The sequence below is a fragment of the Anopheles marshallii genome, chromosome 2, assembly GCF_943734725.1.
Source record: "Anopheles marshallii chromosome 2, idAnoMarsDA_429_01, whole genome shotgun sequence".
Classification (NCBI taxonomy): domain Eukaryota; kingdom Metazoa; phylum Arthropoda; class Insecta; order Diptera; family Culicidae; genus Anopheles; species Anopheles marshallii.
This window is the reverse complement of record NC_071326.1, coordinates 51,114,027-51,130,477: the sequence shown is the minus strand read 5'-3', so window position 1 is coordinate 51,130,477 and position 16,451 is coordinate 51,114,027. Positions and strand designations below refer to the sequence as shown.

Sequence of the window (16,451 nt, the reverse complement as noted above, 5' to 3'; positions counted from 1 at the left end):
CTTCAAGCGGGATCTCCACAAGGTTTTACATTGAAGCTGATTTGTATTCTATTACACAGAGGAAAGAATAACCCTCGTGAATAAATTACGACTCGTCGCTCAAACAGTTCACACACTCGAAATGTGTTTCCTTTCTTTCTCTTACTTCGACATTTTCAACGCAAACCATTGTGCAGAAAAGGGCCCCTAAATCCTTTTACTAATCCTTGGACCCTTTAGGAGCCGTCGGTGCATACTGTAGCGACGAAATGCTTGCGAATGGCTCCAGGTTCTTTTTAATGGGCATAAGAAATTTACTGTTATTGCCATGGGGACACCTTCACCTTCCTGCAATGGGATGGATCGTACGCATTCCTTCTTACCTGAAACTGGTGCATATAACGTGAAGGTGTCCGCGAAATAAACTACACCACGTTGTCGCTAATAAAAATCATATTGAAAATTTTGTTAAATTTCCGGCAAATTTATCTCCGAGTGATGAAATTTCCATGATTTGTTGCTCCTCCCGCTACTGGTCGAGAGATTGACGACTCTGGGCAAACCTTCTAACAACCTTCGCAAAAAGCACGCCAGAAGATGGATAATCTCTCTGCCTGTTTGTGGGTACATTTTTAAGTGTCTGTTGGGTTTTTTTTGTGCTATGCCGCATTACGAGTTTCTTGTACGACGCCTACACCAACACTTATGTGTCCGGACAAAACGCAAATCGTTTTGGTTGCATAAACCGCCATGCCGCGGACTGTTCTTAAATTTTTATACCGTTGAAATGCTGGTAAAGACGCTGCGGTTATTTGCATAACGCGATGCAAGAAGATCATTTAGTACGCGTGAGTGTGTTACAAAAAAGAAATGAAACCATATAAAATTGTTCCAACCTAACCCATAAAATGATACCCATTTACTATCGAATTTAGTACATTCCAGCACACAGCATAACAAGGAAGTAAATAAAAAACCGTGGCAAGATCGAGTGTCGTACACTTATCCCCGTCACATAATCCTTTGATGACTGCTGGAGTGAATTTCCGAGTCAATCATAAATTCTTTTTTTAAGGAACATATACAGTGTTGCCTGTGTCGCAACTTTAGTGGACCTTATAAAGCACAATTCAGAGTGGTTCATAGTAGCAGCTGTGTCATCACCTTACCTTCGAGTGGTCCCAACGATGTGATATAATCGAACGAGCTATTGCATTTATTTTTATTCCGCATAACTGATGAGTTTTTGTCAACTGTCAATCGAAAGTGCTCGAAACATTGGCACGCAGGTGGAATTCAAACAACATCATTCATTTATGAAAGCTGTCCCGCCGCTATAAGACCCTAGGGTAAAGGTATTTTAATTTGATTTTTTCAAACATAAAATGCAACCCCTTTTCCGGTGCGCTTTGTCCACGTACGCACGCACAGTTGAATGGCCCAATCATGACCGTTGTCATCATTTCAGGAACGTATTTTAAAAAGGCCTGTTCCATATTTCCGTTCGCACGTTCTGCAACCTGCCTACTCGAACCGTGCAACCAGCGGTCGGTAGGAATCAGGAATGTTTGCTCCGATGTGTGTGTGAGTGTTTGTTAGGATTTTCAGTTTTACTCCAAAAAGAATGGAGTGAGCCCACGTTCGGTCCATGACTGCAACTGACATGGAATGGCATCAAGAAGGCTCTTGAACCGGTTAAATCGACGTTCGAAGCACCACGTGTACAAAGGTCAAACGGGCAAGCTGTAATATAGCACAGCGTTGACGATGACGATCACGGTGCGAAATCTGTTCATATTTGGGACCGTATGGCCGTCATAAAACGATACACTTTGATTTCAGTTTGAGATGGGTTTATTTGTGCGTCGGAAATGGGTTTACGGTAGTGCCGACGATTGAAGTCTTCGTTATTGCAGCTTTAAATTTCGCACGCCTACGGATATTGTACGATTGTGTCGGTAAAGGAATTTCCCTCACCCTGTCACCCAAACATTTGGTTCTTTAATAAGTAGATAATTTTCATAAAATTCTTGTTTTAATGCAAGTTGTCCGATATGTGATAAAAGAAGCAAATTTCATACTTTCACTTTCTTTTATTTTACGCTCAAATTGCAGATTCACAATCTACAAAGTAAACAAAGCGTCGAAAAAGAAGCGAGAGAAATCATCAGCCAAGAAGGAAAGGAAAGCTACCAAAACATTAGCGATAGTCTTAGGTAAGTATGCAGCTATAGCACATTTTGTCTAATAGGCAATGGAGAAAAAAAAGTATTATTGTAATAATACAATTTATGACTTACAAGGCCTCAACTTAAATAAATATACAGAATACATTTGGATCCCCACTATCCTGTTTTACAAAAAATGGATCATTTCTGGTTTGCGCAGAAAATCCACCTTGAAATGTAATAAACAAGCTGATAGCTATGCAACCCATGGTTTAGCCAGGGAGTAGCCATAATGCTTTAGTACCAATAAAAACATCGTACCTTATACCATTTGGCCAGTAAAGACTCGAGGGACAATATAATGTGTTGAAAAATTAAAACATAAAGGTTACGCCCGAGTAAAAGTTATGCTCGAGTGTAGCTAAATGAACATTTTAACCACATGCGGGTGGTACTGGAATGATACAGCCATCATTCTAGAGCTAAGAAGAATGCAATGGAAATGTATGTAAATTGTGAAAATTAATTAAAAGGGGGGAAAACAGTACTAATTACAGTGCAAAAGAGACTAATTTACTTAGGACGTTTAGGAATTAAGATTGTAGCAACCCCTTGACAATCTTTTTGGTCCTTTAAAATGAGTTATGCTTTTCTTGTATGCAGCAAACATCAGTAGTGCGTCTAACCTTTACCACTAAGATGTGTTGTATTATGATAAAGGCTTTTCAACTTAAAAGTCACAATATGAATCGATTCCGATTTTTCATCGTTGAGTGTCAGCAAGTAACGCCAGTTTAAAAGTGGATGGAAGCATGTTTTTAAGCTTTTTATGTGCTGCTTACAGCATGGCCTTTATTTAGTCGTTTCTTTTTTAAGTTTTCGCTTGGTGTCACGTAAGCGATACGTTTTTTCATAACGATTTGAGAAAGCCCTACATGACACGGTGGCTCACGAGTTTTCGGTGCAAAATGTGGCGTTCGATTTTAAGGATTTTTTGTGAAACAAGTTTCGTTAGCACCTCTTTTTCGTTTTATCTTGATTTTCCATTATTTTGAAAAGCTCTGGACAGAATAGACAGCTCAAACAAGCACGCGTTGTATAAAGCTGTACAGTCTGACGGACAGGTGTTGGAAAACTTTGGCCAAGATATTAATCATTCAGTTTGTTGATAAGCGACTGTTACAGCGATCCAGTCGCGGATCAAACACGTCACGGGACGGTTTTAACGCAGATTGGAAAATGTTGGTAACTTTTCCAAAATGCGTTACTTCGGAAAACGTTAATCTCTAGTATTTGGAGGATCGAAACAAAGTGTGCTTCTATTTTTTATCGGCACCTGGGTGGTATTGGTTTTTGTATTCTTGAAAATGTGATATGATAATGTAAGCATCGATATATATCTAGGTATATATAAACATATATAATATTTTCTTTGTCATTGATTCCATCCAAATGTTTATACCCCATAATGGTCTATAGTTTATGCTCGAACATTTTACAGGTGTCGAGTAATCATTATGAATTTTCTTATGTTAGTCTTGGGTTTATCAAACCCATAATTTCGACTAACCCAGGGATCTCCAAACTTTTTAATCCGTCGGCCGCAATGTTTAAAAACGTGCTGGTTTGGGCCACTCACGTAGGATCGCGGACTATTTATACAGATATTGCACTCAAAAAATTATACAATATACTTTTTTTAATACGATTGATTCTTATTATGATAATATTAGCAATGGAACCGCGGGCGGCATGTGATCTAGAGGTTTTCAGTGGCCGTATGTGACCTGCGGTCCGTATTTTAGGGACTGGTCTAGCATAATAGAATTGCTAAGATCATGATAATGAGTAATTAATCTGATTTTGAAGTTATACAAACATTTGCGCCCGTACAGTACATTCGAAATTGTCTATAGCTAGATCAATTCAGTTGATAAAATTAATAATTTTCATAATATTGTCCTAATGTTCATTCCAAAGAATACCACAAATGGCAGGCCTAGACCTCTTGACCTCTAGAGTTGTTGTGCCGTTGTTGTTTACAACTGCTAGTAGAGAGCTGCGTTTTATGATCGTTAGTTTCGTATATGAATGCTGAAATTTTGTCTACCCATTTCGTTACCCTGAACAGGAGTGTTTCTTTTTTGCTGGGTGCCGTTCTTCACCTGCAACATCATGGACGCGATGTGCGCGAAGCTTGACAAGGACTGCCGGCCGGGCGTCACGATATTTAACCTAACCACGTGGCTCGGCTACATGAACAGCTTCGTCAATCCCGTCATCTACACCATCTTCAACCCCGAGTTCCGGAAAGCTTTTAAAAAGATCATGCACATCGAGTGAGTGGGACGCATCGGACCGGGAGCTCGCGCTGGCGACCGGGACGATGACGAGGCAGAACACGGTAACGGATGCACGGTGGCAGTGCCGGAACCAGTCCGACGCCACACCTCCCAGCGACGTAACGTCACCTGGAGCTAGCCAGAAGCCACCGTCGAGCGCAGGAAGCCGGGGATTCGGTGTTCAAACGAACCCGAACCGGCCTGCGTCGGCGGTGGGCAAAAGGGTGTGGGCGTGCGACAACCCTCCCCGGAACCCTCGACGAGCCGTTGTCAGGTGAGAGTTAAGATAAACAAGAAACCAGCGAAAGGTCGGGGGCCGTTTTATTTATTTGCCGCAAACCACCGTCGTGCGGTAGAGAACTCTCCGGAATTGGATCGAAGTCCGGTTGTGGTATAGTACGGACGAGATTATACGTGTTGTACAATGAAAATACTATGGAGCCATGGGGCTAAGCAAATCTTACGAAAGCTTCCGATGATTGTGGGGCATAGTTGCAGCAGTCAGCTGCTACATTTCTCATAGTGCGCGTCCATGCAAACATATCGACATCTCAACATCTGCACTCGCCACGCCCAAGTGTGGCACAATAAATCCTTCAATTTCATCGTGTGATCAACCGGAAGGATAAAACATTCAACTCCACCGCACACTTATCGCAAAGAAAGACATCTGCCCATGCTGAAGTGTGTAGCCTCGGATAGGAGTGGATTGTTTTTAAGTTTTATTTCATCTGCACAAGTCGATTCGTTTTCATCCTCCCTCGTTGCGAAGCACCATGGCATGTCATCTCGAGCGTAATTCCTACGATCCCACGAAAAAAGAAAGAAACGAATCATCTGCACCATGCAGCCACCAGGATATACATATATGATGAAACTTTCTCATGGATAACAATCACATTGTACCATTTGAAGCGTATTCGTTCGTCGGCAGTATACACTAGTATAAGCACGGAGTGTACACGAGACCTTTGCTCAACGGGAATGCATCTGTGTAGAGAATCGTTCGGTAGCGAACTCTGTGCCAAATGCCAATACACCTTGTCAGTAGGGACTTGTAGGTTGAGGTAATTTAAAAACAACAGCGGACGGAACACCTATAGTTACACCTTCCAATGTATCATTGTCGTCCAAATGAGAAAACGCAACGACAAGAATATTGTATCTAGTTCGGTGTGCAGTCCAACACTCCCGGACAGAATCACTTATAGAAAAAGCTCACAATCGACGTAAAAAGAAATACGTACTCTCGTGAGTTCGATAACCAAACACACACACACATACTTAAAAGAGGGAAAAACTAAACAAAACAGAAAAAGCTCACACGCAGCGGTCACCGTGTGTTCTAGTTGCTGAAAGCTGGTGTAAGTTAACGCCTCGTACGCATGTTTCTATGTAGCTGTAATGTAGTGATTAGTGTCGGCTGTTTTAGCGACCTGTTTTATTCCACTTTCGTTGCTGCTTCGAAACGAACGAACAAACGAATGCTTGTACATATCGGTCCAGTAGGGAGATGCTGCCGCTCAGATCATGTACAATGTGCTACAAATCAACAAATGAAACGACAACGATATAGCGCTCGTTTTTATTATTTTCCATTCATAGCCACAACCCATCGTTGCGTCGGAGAATGCATCTGAACCAATGGAAAATGCAAGCAGGAAAGAGTTCATGTAGTTTTTACATCAAGCTTTGCGAATCGCCCAACTCGGGTCGTCTTACGATCGCAACCGAATGCTCTCTTTCCAAATAAGTAAAAAATAAACCAAATCAAACGCAAACCAAAGCAAAGTGAAAGACAAAAAATTGAGATTAGTGTTTAGGTGTGGCAAACGGAACGAGCATCCGACACCACCGTTCGTTGTGTGGAGCTTGCACGTAGCTTGCAAGGCGAACGTGGCCCGGATACCGCTTGTCACAAAATGTGTAAATGCTAAGTAAGTTAAATAACAGACGAAAAATAGTTCTTCCTTCTTATGGCTTCGATCGGAGCCGGAGAAGCGGCTAGGGGACTCTTTAAAACTATAACTAGTGTTAGTAGTAATGGTAGTTGAAACAAATTAAACGAAAGCGACAGTCAAAGGGTAGATTGAACTAAACAGACAACTGCATCATAAAAGCCTTCAGGCTAAGGGCACTGTTAACATAATTCCTATCCTGATCACATAGTAAAGGAAATCCAAAGGAAACATATGTGAATAGAAAAATCCAAAAGGCGTAAAAGTACCCAGACGAACAAACAAATATTGGAAAGGAAATTTAAGCTCAGTACAAAGTATTTGATACAACATTTAAAAGTCAAACTAACAATTTACAGCTGCCCTATGCAGTTGGGTGGTGTCTATGGTGCGTGTCTGTATATGGGATTGCTTGAGTAATAATAGGTGAATTGTGAAACTATCCTTTAGCATCCTACACACGTTAGCAAGAAACCGCCGTTTTTCTTTTGTGCATTTTCTATGGTAGTGGAATGATGGAAGATAATGGAAACTAAATAATACTGTTAAACTTTCGGTTACGAGAAAGTAAAAAAAAGGAAGACATATAGGCTTGTGTACATTTGTTTAAGTTTCATCTCGTTTTAAAAGTTTATTGAAATGTTAAAATCGATCACATGTTTAAAGACTGTCCTATTGGAATTTGTAGCTTATTACGGAATGGCTCAAGTGTAGAGAACGATGAAAGGGAATATATTAATTAAACTACATCCAGCTGATTTACAAATCAAGTTTTTTGCATTTAGGTTCCATTGATCTATGCGCGAAAGGCGTTTGATTAAACGAGATTTTATTGCGTTCATTCATGGGAATTCATTAAAGGCAAAAGGCAAACATCTAATTTAAAAAGACCGTTAAAGAAATAGGTGCGTTTTAATTGATGTTATATTGCTCCACACAAAATCAACATTCCACCAAACATTAACGAGTAACATTGCGTCGTAATGTCCGTTACCTGACGGGCGTTGTAAAAAACTTTTAAAGCTTTTCAATTAGCGTACTGTTAGTTTTTTTTTCTCTTTTTGGTGCTTTTCACCACTTTCCACCAGAAACAACAAAAGCAAAAAAAAACAGAAATGTTAACTTTTCAGCAAACCAACCAACCACGACCCGTGACAAACTCATTCACTTCCGGGAAAATGTCCGTGCCCGATGTTGAAAAATCAGCGTCCCGTTTACGGTCAATCAGATATCCAATCTGAAAGATATCAACCCTTGACCTTATCGTACCATCCCATCAAAACTGGAAAAGTTTGCGTTTTTCGTGTTGTTTATTTTACGTTCTTCTGTTGATAAATTCTTTCGGAAATTTATATTTCTCCCAACGCAAAGAGTGTTGTCACTAGCGATCACGATGTTCTGTTTTGAGGAAGATTTTTCGATCGGCGAGATCGGTCGTTTGTTTGGAGGGCTGCTTTGAACTGGTTGCGGTTGCTTTAAATGCTCAAATTAATTTGTCATCCTGTGAGTTCAGTTTTACCGGTGTCAAATTTCAGGTACAGCAAAATGCTGGCAAAAACCACACGCCAATAGACCAAGCCTTCCTATCTAGCGTTCATCTGGCCCACTGGTCAAAAAAAGTTTTCATGTTCGTAGGCTGTAGGCGATTAGATCAGAGCCCAGAAGCGATGACTGAACAGGCGCAGCATCCTAATGCAATAAGGAATGAAAAAAATGCTATTAATTTGGCCCACTCGGCCATGACACGCTGTGTTCATCCCCGGTGTGAATTTTGACTTTTTCACAAGGTAAAGGACTTTTACCGGTAAACATTTCGCACATTTTTTGTTTTGTTTTCGTCGAAAAAACTGATATTTCATTATGACCGTTTCGAGCATCCCTGGTACACAAGATTGTCGCCTCACTTTCAGTTAAGGATCCAATCTTAAGGATGGAGCGCAAGGATACAAACCAGCCTGGGAAAGGAAACAAATCCAATGGATGCTTTCTTTTGAGTAGAGTTGGAGAAACTTTTTGCGATGAAATGGGTAAAAGCAACTAACCGTGAAGAAGCGAAGCAATAAAAAAAACAGCCGTACCAACTTTGAGGCAGGGATTTTAATTTCTGAACGCATTAATCACCTGTCAACGTCCGATGTCCGGTGTCCGGTTTCTTTGCTGGAAAGCAGTTTCTTTCGAATGGGTAGCTTTTTTTCTTATATTTGTCCCCATCGTTTTGTCTCGTCCACCCAAATATTGTTACCGATTTTAGGTGTGTTTTGAATGGTTTTCGTCCGTACGCAAGATAACGAACTTACCAAAAAGAATGTATCTTACGAAAAAACGTGTCCAAATGGATGAGGAATTGTAAGTCAGAAAGCGACAAACAAAAATTGAGACAACCTTTGTCAGCGTTACAGAGTGTTAAGAATCGAGCTTTTCCCCGACGTAAAACAACCCACACAAAAAACCCACAGACACACTGTTACACAATCAAAATCTGGATTTCTGGAAGCCTCCACGCCACTAAAGTTTTTATTGTCAATAGCCCCGATGCGGACTACGTTTCAAATTTATATTCTCTCCGCTAAGCTGCTGTTTTTTTTCCTCTGTAGTGAGAAATGGGTGATCCTTTCCTTACACCTCTTTTCCAGCCCATCTGTTGGTGGTACGAACAATCCTGCTATAGCTTTTACTTTCGGTCACGTAAAACGCATTACTTCAATGCTCTGTTTTCCGTAGATTCCATAAAAAACAACAACTTTTTAATGGTATCTTTGGCGGTAACACAAGAGCAAAAAAAAACTAAACTCCCGAGAAAACTACTACAGCAAATGTCAAAATGACATAAGAACCGGAAGAATTTTTTCTTCTCCTTTATGTCATGCCTCAAAATGAAAGGTACACTGCGGTATTTAAGAATCGATAGTAAAACTTTGTACGCCTGAACGAATAAGTTGACAAAAAATGAAACTCACGAAATCATTTTTCTTTGTTAAAACGCACAAAAAAACACGACAGTCAAAGCCTATTCACGCAAGACTACACGACAACTTGTATTTTGATTTTTCTTTGCAACGATTGGTATGAAATGTTTTCACTTCACTTAACTGTTTCGCTTTGACAGAAAACTTCCAGTATCGCATGACTTGAATCAATAAATCAAGACTGTTTGCTAAAACCATGTTTAAGCTGGGTGGTGCAAATTTTCGGAAATGGCCCCATCAGCGTACTGCGAAAAGCAGGGCAAATGGAACGCTGTTTCTAATCAATTTGTGCTGTTAAAACCCTTTTCCTCATTAAAAATACACGATCAAAACACCAAACCTGTGGCATGGGAAGAATTCACGTTCATAACATAAACAAACTCATAAATATCGCTGCAAACAAACAATTCATCAAAAGTGTTTAAATTGAAGGTAAGACAGAGCTCACACTCGTAACTCGTTCCCATTTCAGTGCTGTAAACTTTTTCTTTACATTAATCTGCTTGTGGCCTGTGGAAAATGGTACAGCTTTCATTCATAAAACCGCAGTTAATTAAGTTTTGTTCTTTTTTTGCTCCTTTTCATTTTGCTCATTCTTTCTTGTCCTCTCTTTTTCTCTATGGACCCAAGCCAATGGACGAGTAAATAAAAGTTTTTGTTTTGTTTCCACATCGCTCAACCACTCTCAGTGGAGTTGATTAATGAGAGGTGTAAAAATTTAATCTAAAACCCACCATACAGCAACACATACACACACCCACAACTTCTCCATATGCACCAAGGCTGAACGTACGATGGTCATTAAATGCTAAAACGTTAGATGACTGAATTTAATACACCCGATGACAGCTGCTCCAGTCACGCGAAACCCGTTCCTTGAAACTGACCCCCTTCTACACCGGTCCCCTATCCGAGGTTTAAATTTGACACTCAAACAATAACCACCCCCCTACGCGTAAATTGCACTTACTCACGTGCATTTTCAACCTCCATTCTTCCTTCCAGTGCTGGATCCCCGGTGGATGTCGAGAGGGTCGATTCAGTTAAAAGCGTTTGTTTATCCAGCCATACGATTTTATGCTTCCCCGCTACATGACCCCCATGCATCGGCACGGATAACGAACGATGATGATAAAGGGGTTTTAGAGAATTAGAAGGCATGAATACACACGGTCGTCTATCTGGCTCGATGGTACCGGTTATCAACGCGCCGGGATGCATTGCTGTACTCTCCAGCGAACGCTGGACAGGACGAGCTGAAACGAAGCGTACGGTTTGCGATGAATTTAATTGCTTTCGTAATTACATAAATGCACAAGCATCATTTGCATGCATCTAAAGTCCTTTGGAGAATGTGTTGTGCCAGTAGATCGGAGAGAACGGAGACTGCAAGGGCCAATTTAGCCAGGATATGGAAGAGAGTATCCACAATAATCCGTGACCGCTGGTTAGCCTGATGAGGCGAAGGAGGAACTGTCCTGCTTCTCAGTATGATCACGCTCTATCTTTGTGTACTCGCCTGTTCGTTCCAATATCAACTTACCTGTTCAGCAGCAAGTGAAATCAGCGGAAAGACGGAAGCAAACTTCGGATCCCCGTGGTGCTCAGGTAGGATGCAAAGAGAATTTTCCCTGTCCTGAGCAAGGACAAAAGACTTGCTTCGCGGAATGACAAGACAAACGAAGTAAGCTGTTTACTGGTTTACGGGTGTTGTCAATATTCGTAAACTGATCGTCTGCTGTGTGGAAAGAGTGTTAAAACTTAAGTGATTATTAATTGAAACCGTTCAACACCAATTCCTTAGAGCATGGTGAATGATTTTGTTCGGTTGAATGGGTTCGGTTTAACAATGAACACCATGTCAGTTTATTTGCCTGCGATGCTGTACGCTTATGCCTGCATACAAATGGTCTGGAATTTTGTGTTATTGTAAAACACTTGTTTATTTTAGATTTGACAAAATATGTAATTAGATTGACAAGTTGCTTCAACGATAGATAATAAAATTATGAAAAGTATTATAGCACTATACAGGTAAAATTGTACAGTGTTCAAGAGAGAAAACATATTACTTTAATAATTCAATCATTTTGGGTTAAAATCAAATTTAAGACCTTGATTTTTTATCATCAAAAAAGTAAATACCGATGAATTCTCGCTACCTGATCAACTGATTAAAGACACCTCTTGGTCGTATTCGCCAGTCACAAATACAAGTTTTGAAAAGGTGAATTTTGTTCCCTGTCATCATCATATTTCTTTAAAGCTTGTCATAATACTTTTCCACATGTGTAAAACATATCTACTGCACTTGTGTGTCGTTACCAGACAAATCAATGGAGCACATTCGACATCCTGCAGCTAATAAATATAATGAACCTTTGATACGCGCGTCATCGGACGATAAATTTCCAATGACAGTCATTGAAAAATCCATCAATCTGATTCTTCGTCTGCCGTGCTAGCACACAACACAAGCAATACTTCTCGGAATGGAAGGAAAACTGCTAATAGCATCCGCACCCTGCCCGTTTGTTCCTGTTGCCTGCTTTCCCACTCGCCGTACAAACGATGGCACGTAGCTCTGAGACATTTGCCAGCGTTCTGAATGAAACACACTTCGACCCGACCAATAAGTTTCGAACGATCTAGCGTTTGGCCATCCGTCCCTATTAGAAAATCTCATCTTTCTTCATTATAAAACATTAGCTTCATAAAATAAATCAAGCCTAGGTCGGAAACCAGCCAGGGGTCGATTTGGAGCGCTGAGGATGGGGATTTTTCTCTCTCTTTTACATTTTTCCTTTTTAAAACCTGACTTCTACAGACATTGCTGCAGTTGACTGGGAAGAGAGAAAAGGCAAGGAATGATTATCCAAAAAACAGGCATTTCTTTCGCATTGGCATTAAAAGGGCATACCCAAATGAAAAGCTCATTGACGCTCACCATATGCCCTCGTAAACAACCACTCGCACTATCTGCGTTCCGGTCGTTTGGTTTTGTTTGTTCGCTCGCTCGTTTTTTCCGGTAATCGTATTTCACCTATGTAAGGGGTCACCCTGTGGGTCGCTTAAAGATCGGTTACCAAATCGGTGATACAAATCGTTAGTACGGGAAATGTCGGAAGGTTGCTAGTGAAAGCAGACCGCTACCAACATCAGGCCAGGCAAGAAAATACACAGTTCCCTGGCAGTATGGACTGATGATCAAAGCAAATTTCCAAAGGACACACCGATACACCATACTGGGAAGAAAACAACACTGGTTCAAATATCATTACAACGAGAACAGTGAAAGTGAGTAGGTGTGTGTGAGAGCAAGAAAGAGAGACAGAGCGAGAGAGAGTAAGAGAGATAGAGTGAGAGGGAAATAAATGGAGTACGAGATAGAGATAAGGGGCGATGTAAAGAGTGAAAGAGAACGACATTCGATTAAATTTACTAAGGCAACAGAAGATTTTTTTACTCCATCCATGGGGGAGACTTTTCACCCTTCTCGTGAATTTGAACTGTTCCTGGGAATCACCCGGGCTCCCGTGGCCTGAAACTCCACCAGCTCCACCTCTGCCTAGATATGATTGGGTTCTGTTGTATTTTTTTATTCTCGCTGCTTTTTTCTTTCGGCTCATAAAATCCGATAATAACCTCCCGAAATGAACAAAGTCCCCCCTTTCTCGACCTATCCCACCGTACACGATCTACCCGGCATTAAGCTCTACACCGAGCCACATTTTAAGCCCTCATCAAATAATCCCCTCACCACGGTTCAGTGGAAAACGATGGAGGCTCATTCGTTTGTTGTTTTTTCTTTGTACGAGCGAGACGCGGCAAAAATAAACGGATATCGATATTTAATGGTCGATATGAATCGGTTGGCGTTTAAACTGATTATTTCTTTTTATGATTACCATAGTTAAACCGGGTTATGGAACGGAACGCGAGATTGACTGCACGTTCGATCCGGTTCGGCTCCAGTGATGACGGGTATGATGCCAAAGATGGTGATGGTGATGGTGATGACTGCTGTTACGAGCGTTATTTAAAGGGACAGCCCACCGACCAGGTGTTCGGCGAACGTCGACTAGAACCGGTGCATAGCTCGTAAATATTGCTTTTGGCAAAATGATTACAAACCTATAACAAACGGCATTATTTGGCACTGAGTGGTACCGGAAAGTGGGTCTTTTTAAACGTTCTTCACTCGATGGTTGTGGCACTGTTTAACGGCTTATTTATTGACCAACTGACACATATTTTTATTCGCCAAACGATCAGAATAACATCATGTTCTACGGTGGCATTGTTTGGAGTATTTACCATTCATAAAATAGCAAATTATCACACGATGAATGTTTAAACAAACATTACCATCACCACGGGATGGTATGATATAACTTAACGGTTAGCAAAAATAGAATATCTTTGTGTGTTTCATTCTTATTTTCAAGTTCATCCAAGCTTTTGTAACATGGTTCTTCATTTACAACAAGTCGTGATTTACTTTCTTCCTTCAAATTCGTCATCCACCAGGCGCCTCCATTGCCTTCGAACGTTTGTTATGAAAATAATACTGCGGATCAATCTTTTTTCGTACTGTAGCATGTTATCGTACAGGCAATAAACAACAATATTCCGACGTGGTTTCGAAAAAAAACTCCCTAAGGAAATAAAAAATGCATCACATCTCGACGATAACAAGTTCCAGCGAAACCGAAAAGCTCCGTTCACATTTCCGGCCCAACGTGTGTGATGAAGAGTAAACTTTGTGTCAAAACTGACACCACAAATATACCATTTTGATTGACACCAGCAGTGTGGAACGAGAACTTGTTGTTGATATTTTGTTATTTTGTGAATCTATAATGAACCTAACGGCTTGTTTTCATTCGGTGTATTATTTTTCTTCCTTTGGAATTCCTTGAAAAAGTCGTGTTATCAGTTGAAACATTCATCGCAAATTGTTATTAATTGCCAAATGTCATCATTACTTACTGGTTTTTGTCATTATGCATCAATACGCTCGCAATGTTTCCACTGGCAAACTTCCTCTGTACACCTGTAAAGCAAAATGTAAAAGGAACGTAGTACCATTCCTTGGCGATTTTTCCTTTCACACCAACTAATAAGCGTTGAACATCGTGAACATGTCTTCTGTGTATTCTGATGCACAATCAAAGCACAGCCGTGGCAGCGTCATTTCCTTTATTCTTATCATTCCATTCAACTAACCATCATGTCCATGAGGGGAAAGTAAAGTTCAATTATGGGATGCCAGAAACCGGTAACGATGGTAACGGCGCTATACAATGCAATCGGAACAGACAGCAATTAAACATTACGTCTAAACGAGACACCAGGAACGAAGAACATTCGACCACTATCCCTAACTTGTACCTGTTAGCACGTGAAACTCGGACGGGAGAACGGTGGTCGTCTGCATCCGAATGGGGTTGGCAGTTACTGAGGATCTTGAGTGCACCTTGCAAGTTAGCTGTCATCAGCACGTTTGCTCATTCACGTTCTCCATTTCACGTGGTTCGGTTGGGTGACCAGCTCATCGCACTTACCTACAAGCTTGCCACTATGAACGCTTCTAGCAATGGGACAATTTTTTTTTCGGACAATCGCCCTGCACCTCACGTATCCAGATCACGTACGTTTGATTTGCCTTTGCAGATTCGCTTGAGCATTCGAGCGTGGTTCTGTGGCGGTTATCGTATGCTGAGGCATCGCAACAAATTACACCATCACCATGACGATATGGCCTTTGGCCAACTTCTTTCCCCTCCAAGGAACCGCATCTGAGCGAGTGATGCAGGCCGGGATTCTAACGCAACTGGTGCTTCCTTCGTTATGGCATGGACAGCGAACAAAAAACATCGTAATCGGGTGCATCCTGTGGTGTTCTAACAAGTGAACCCGTCGTCCATCCTTTGTCATAGTGTTTGGGGTTTGGGCCGTTTCACTCCGCAACACATACAACCGCACAAGCGGAGACACATACTATACGTTCTGCATATGTAAACGACCGACAAACGATACACACATACAGAAACTCAGTTTTGAACTGCATTCATTGCACCAGATGCACGTGAGTTACAGTAATTCATCGTAGCTTTGGTTCGTTGCCATTTTTTATCATTTTCCACATCGCATTATTCTTGCTGATGCGATTCTGTAGCGAGGTGCGATCCGGCCCATCATAGATAAACCGTTAGAGTGAGGTACATGTTGCGTTGGTAAACCACGACCATAGCTTACCGGAATCAACCAACAAGCGAACATGCTTTTTTTGTGCATCGAGAGCAATCACAATGAATGGGGAAGCTGCAGGATGTATCCATATTTCCGGCTCAGGGTATTGTGATTTTTTGTTTTGTAAAGAATATTGGTACAACTCTATAATAAAGGTTTAGCACTACACTTTTGATTTTATGTTAGAATTGTCAATGCACAATCGGGATTCGAGAGGTTTCCCAACAACCATTCCGATGCTAATTTTGGGTGACTATTTCGTTTTTGGTATGGATTATTTTAATCATGCATGAATGATGATATAAACTTTGAAGTTTTTGCATAATTCTATTACTTACAGTTTTACTTACCTTTATATGGGTTCGATATATTTCAAACAATTCATGCTCAAATTAAAACATTCCGTTGTAGAAGTTTTACTCCCCTGAAATGAATAAAACTCATTGCATAGCATTGATTTGTTTGAGACCGTTTATAATATGTACGAAATTATTGACACAAAACGTTCACATACATTTATTATGATTCTTGATAAAAATAATACTTTTATGCTAAAAAGGGGTTAGCTTGAATAAAGCTGCCAACATTTTTGTGCATTTTTTACAACAACAAAAACACATACACACATAACCATGGCAGTCAAATCGTCCTATCGTGTGACATAAATAACGCGATTGCTACCGTGCCGGAAACGGATGCCTTTCGTTTCCGGGAGTATCGCCTGCGATACTTTTCACCATTCGAAAGGTTTCAATGTTTTTGCCTTCGTGTTCAGTTTTTTTC

At 40.8% G+C, this 16,451-nt stretch overlaps 1 protein-coding gene across 1 annotated transcript in view; it reads left to right on the top strand.

The window, feature by feature from the left end:
* LOC128709200 (dopamine D2-like receptor) overlaps positions 1 to 4,490 on the top strand; it is an 87,362-nt gene extending 82,872 nt beyond the window's left edge. Inside the window, exons 9-10 of the mRNA XM_053804183.1 lie at positions 2,095 to 2,195; positions 4,279 to 4,490. Of these exons, the coding sequence (XP_053660158.1) occupies positions 2,095 to 2,195; positions 4,279 to 4,490 (313 nt within the window). The remainder of the gene's footprint in view (positions 1 to 2,094; positions 2,196 to 4,278) is intronic.
* The last annotated feature ends 11,961 nt before the right edge of the window (positions 4,491 to 16,451 follow it).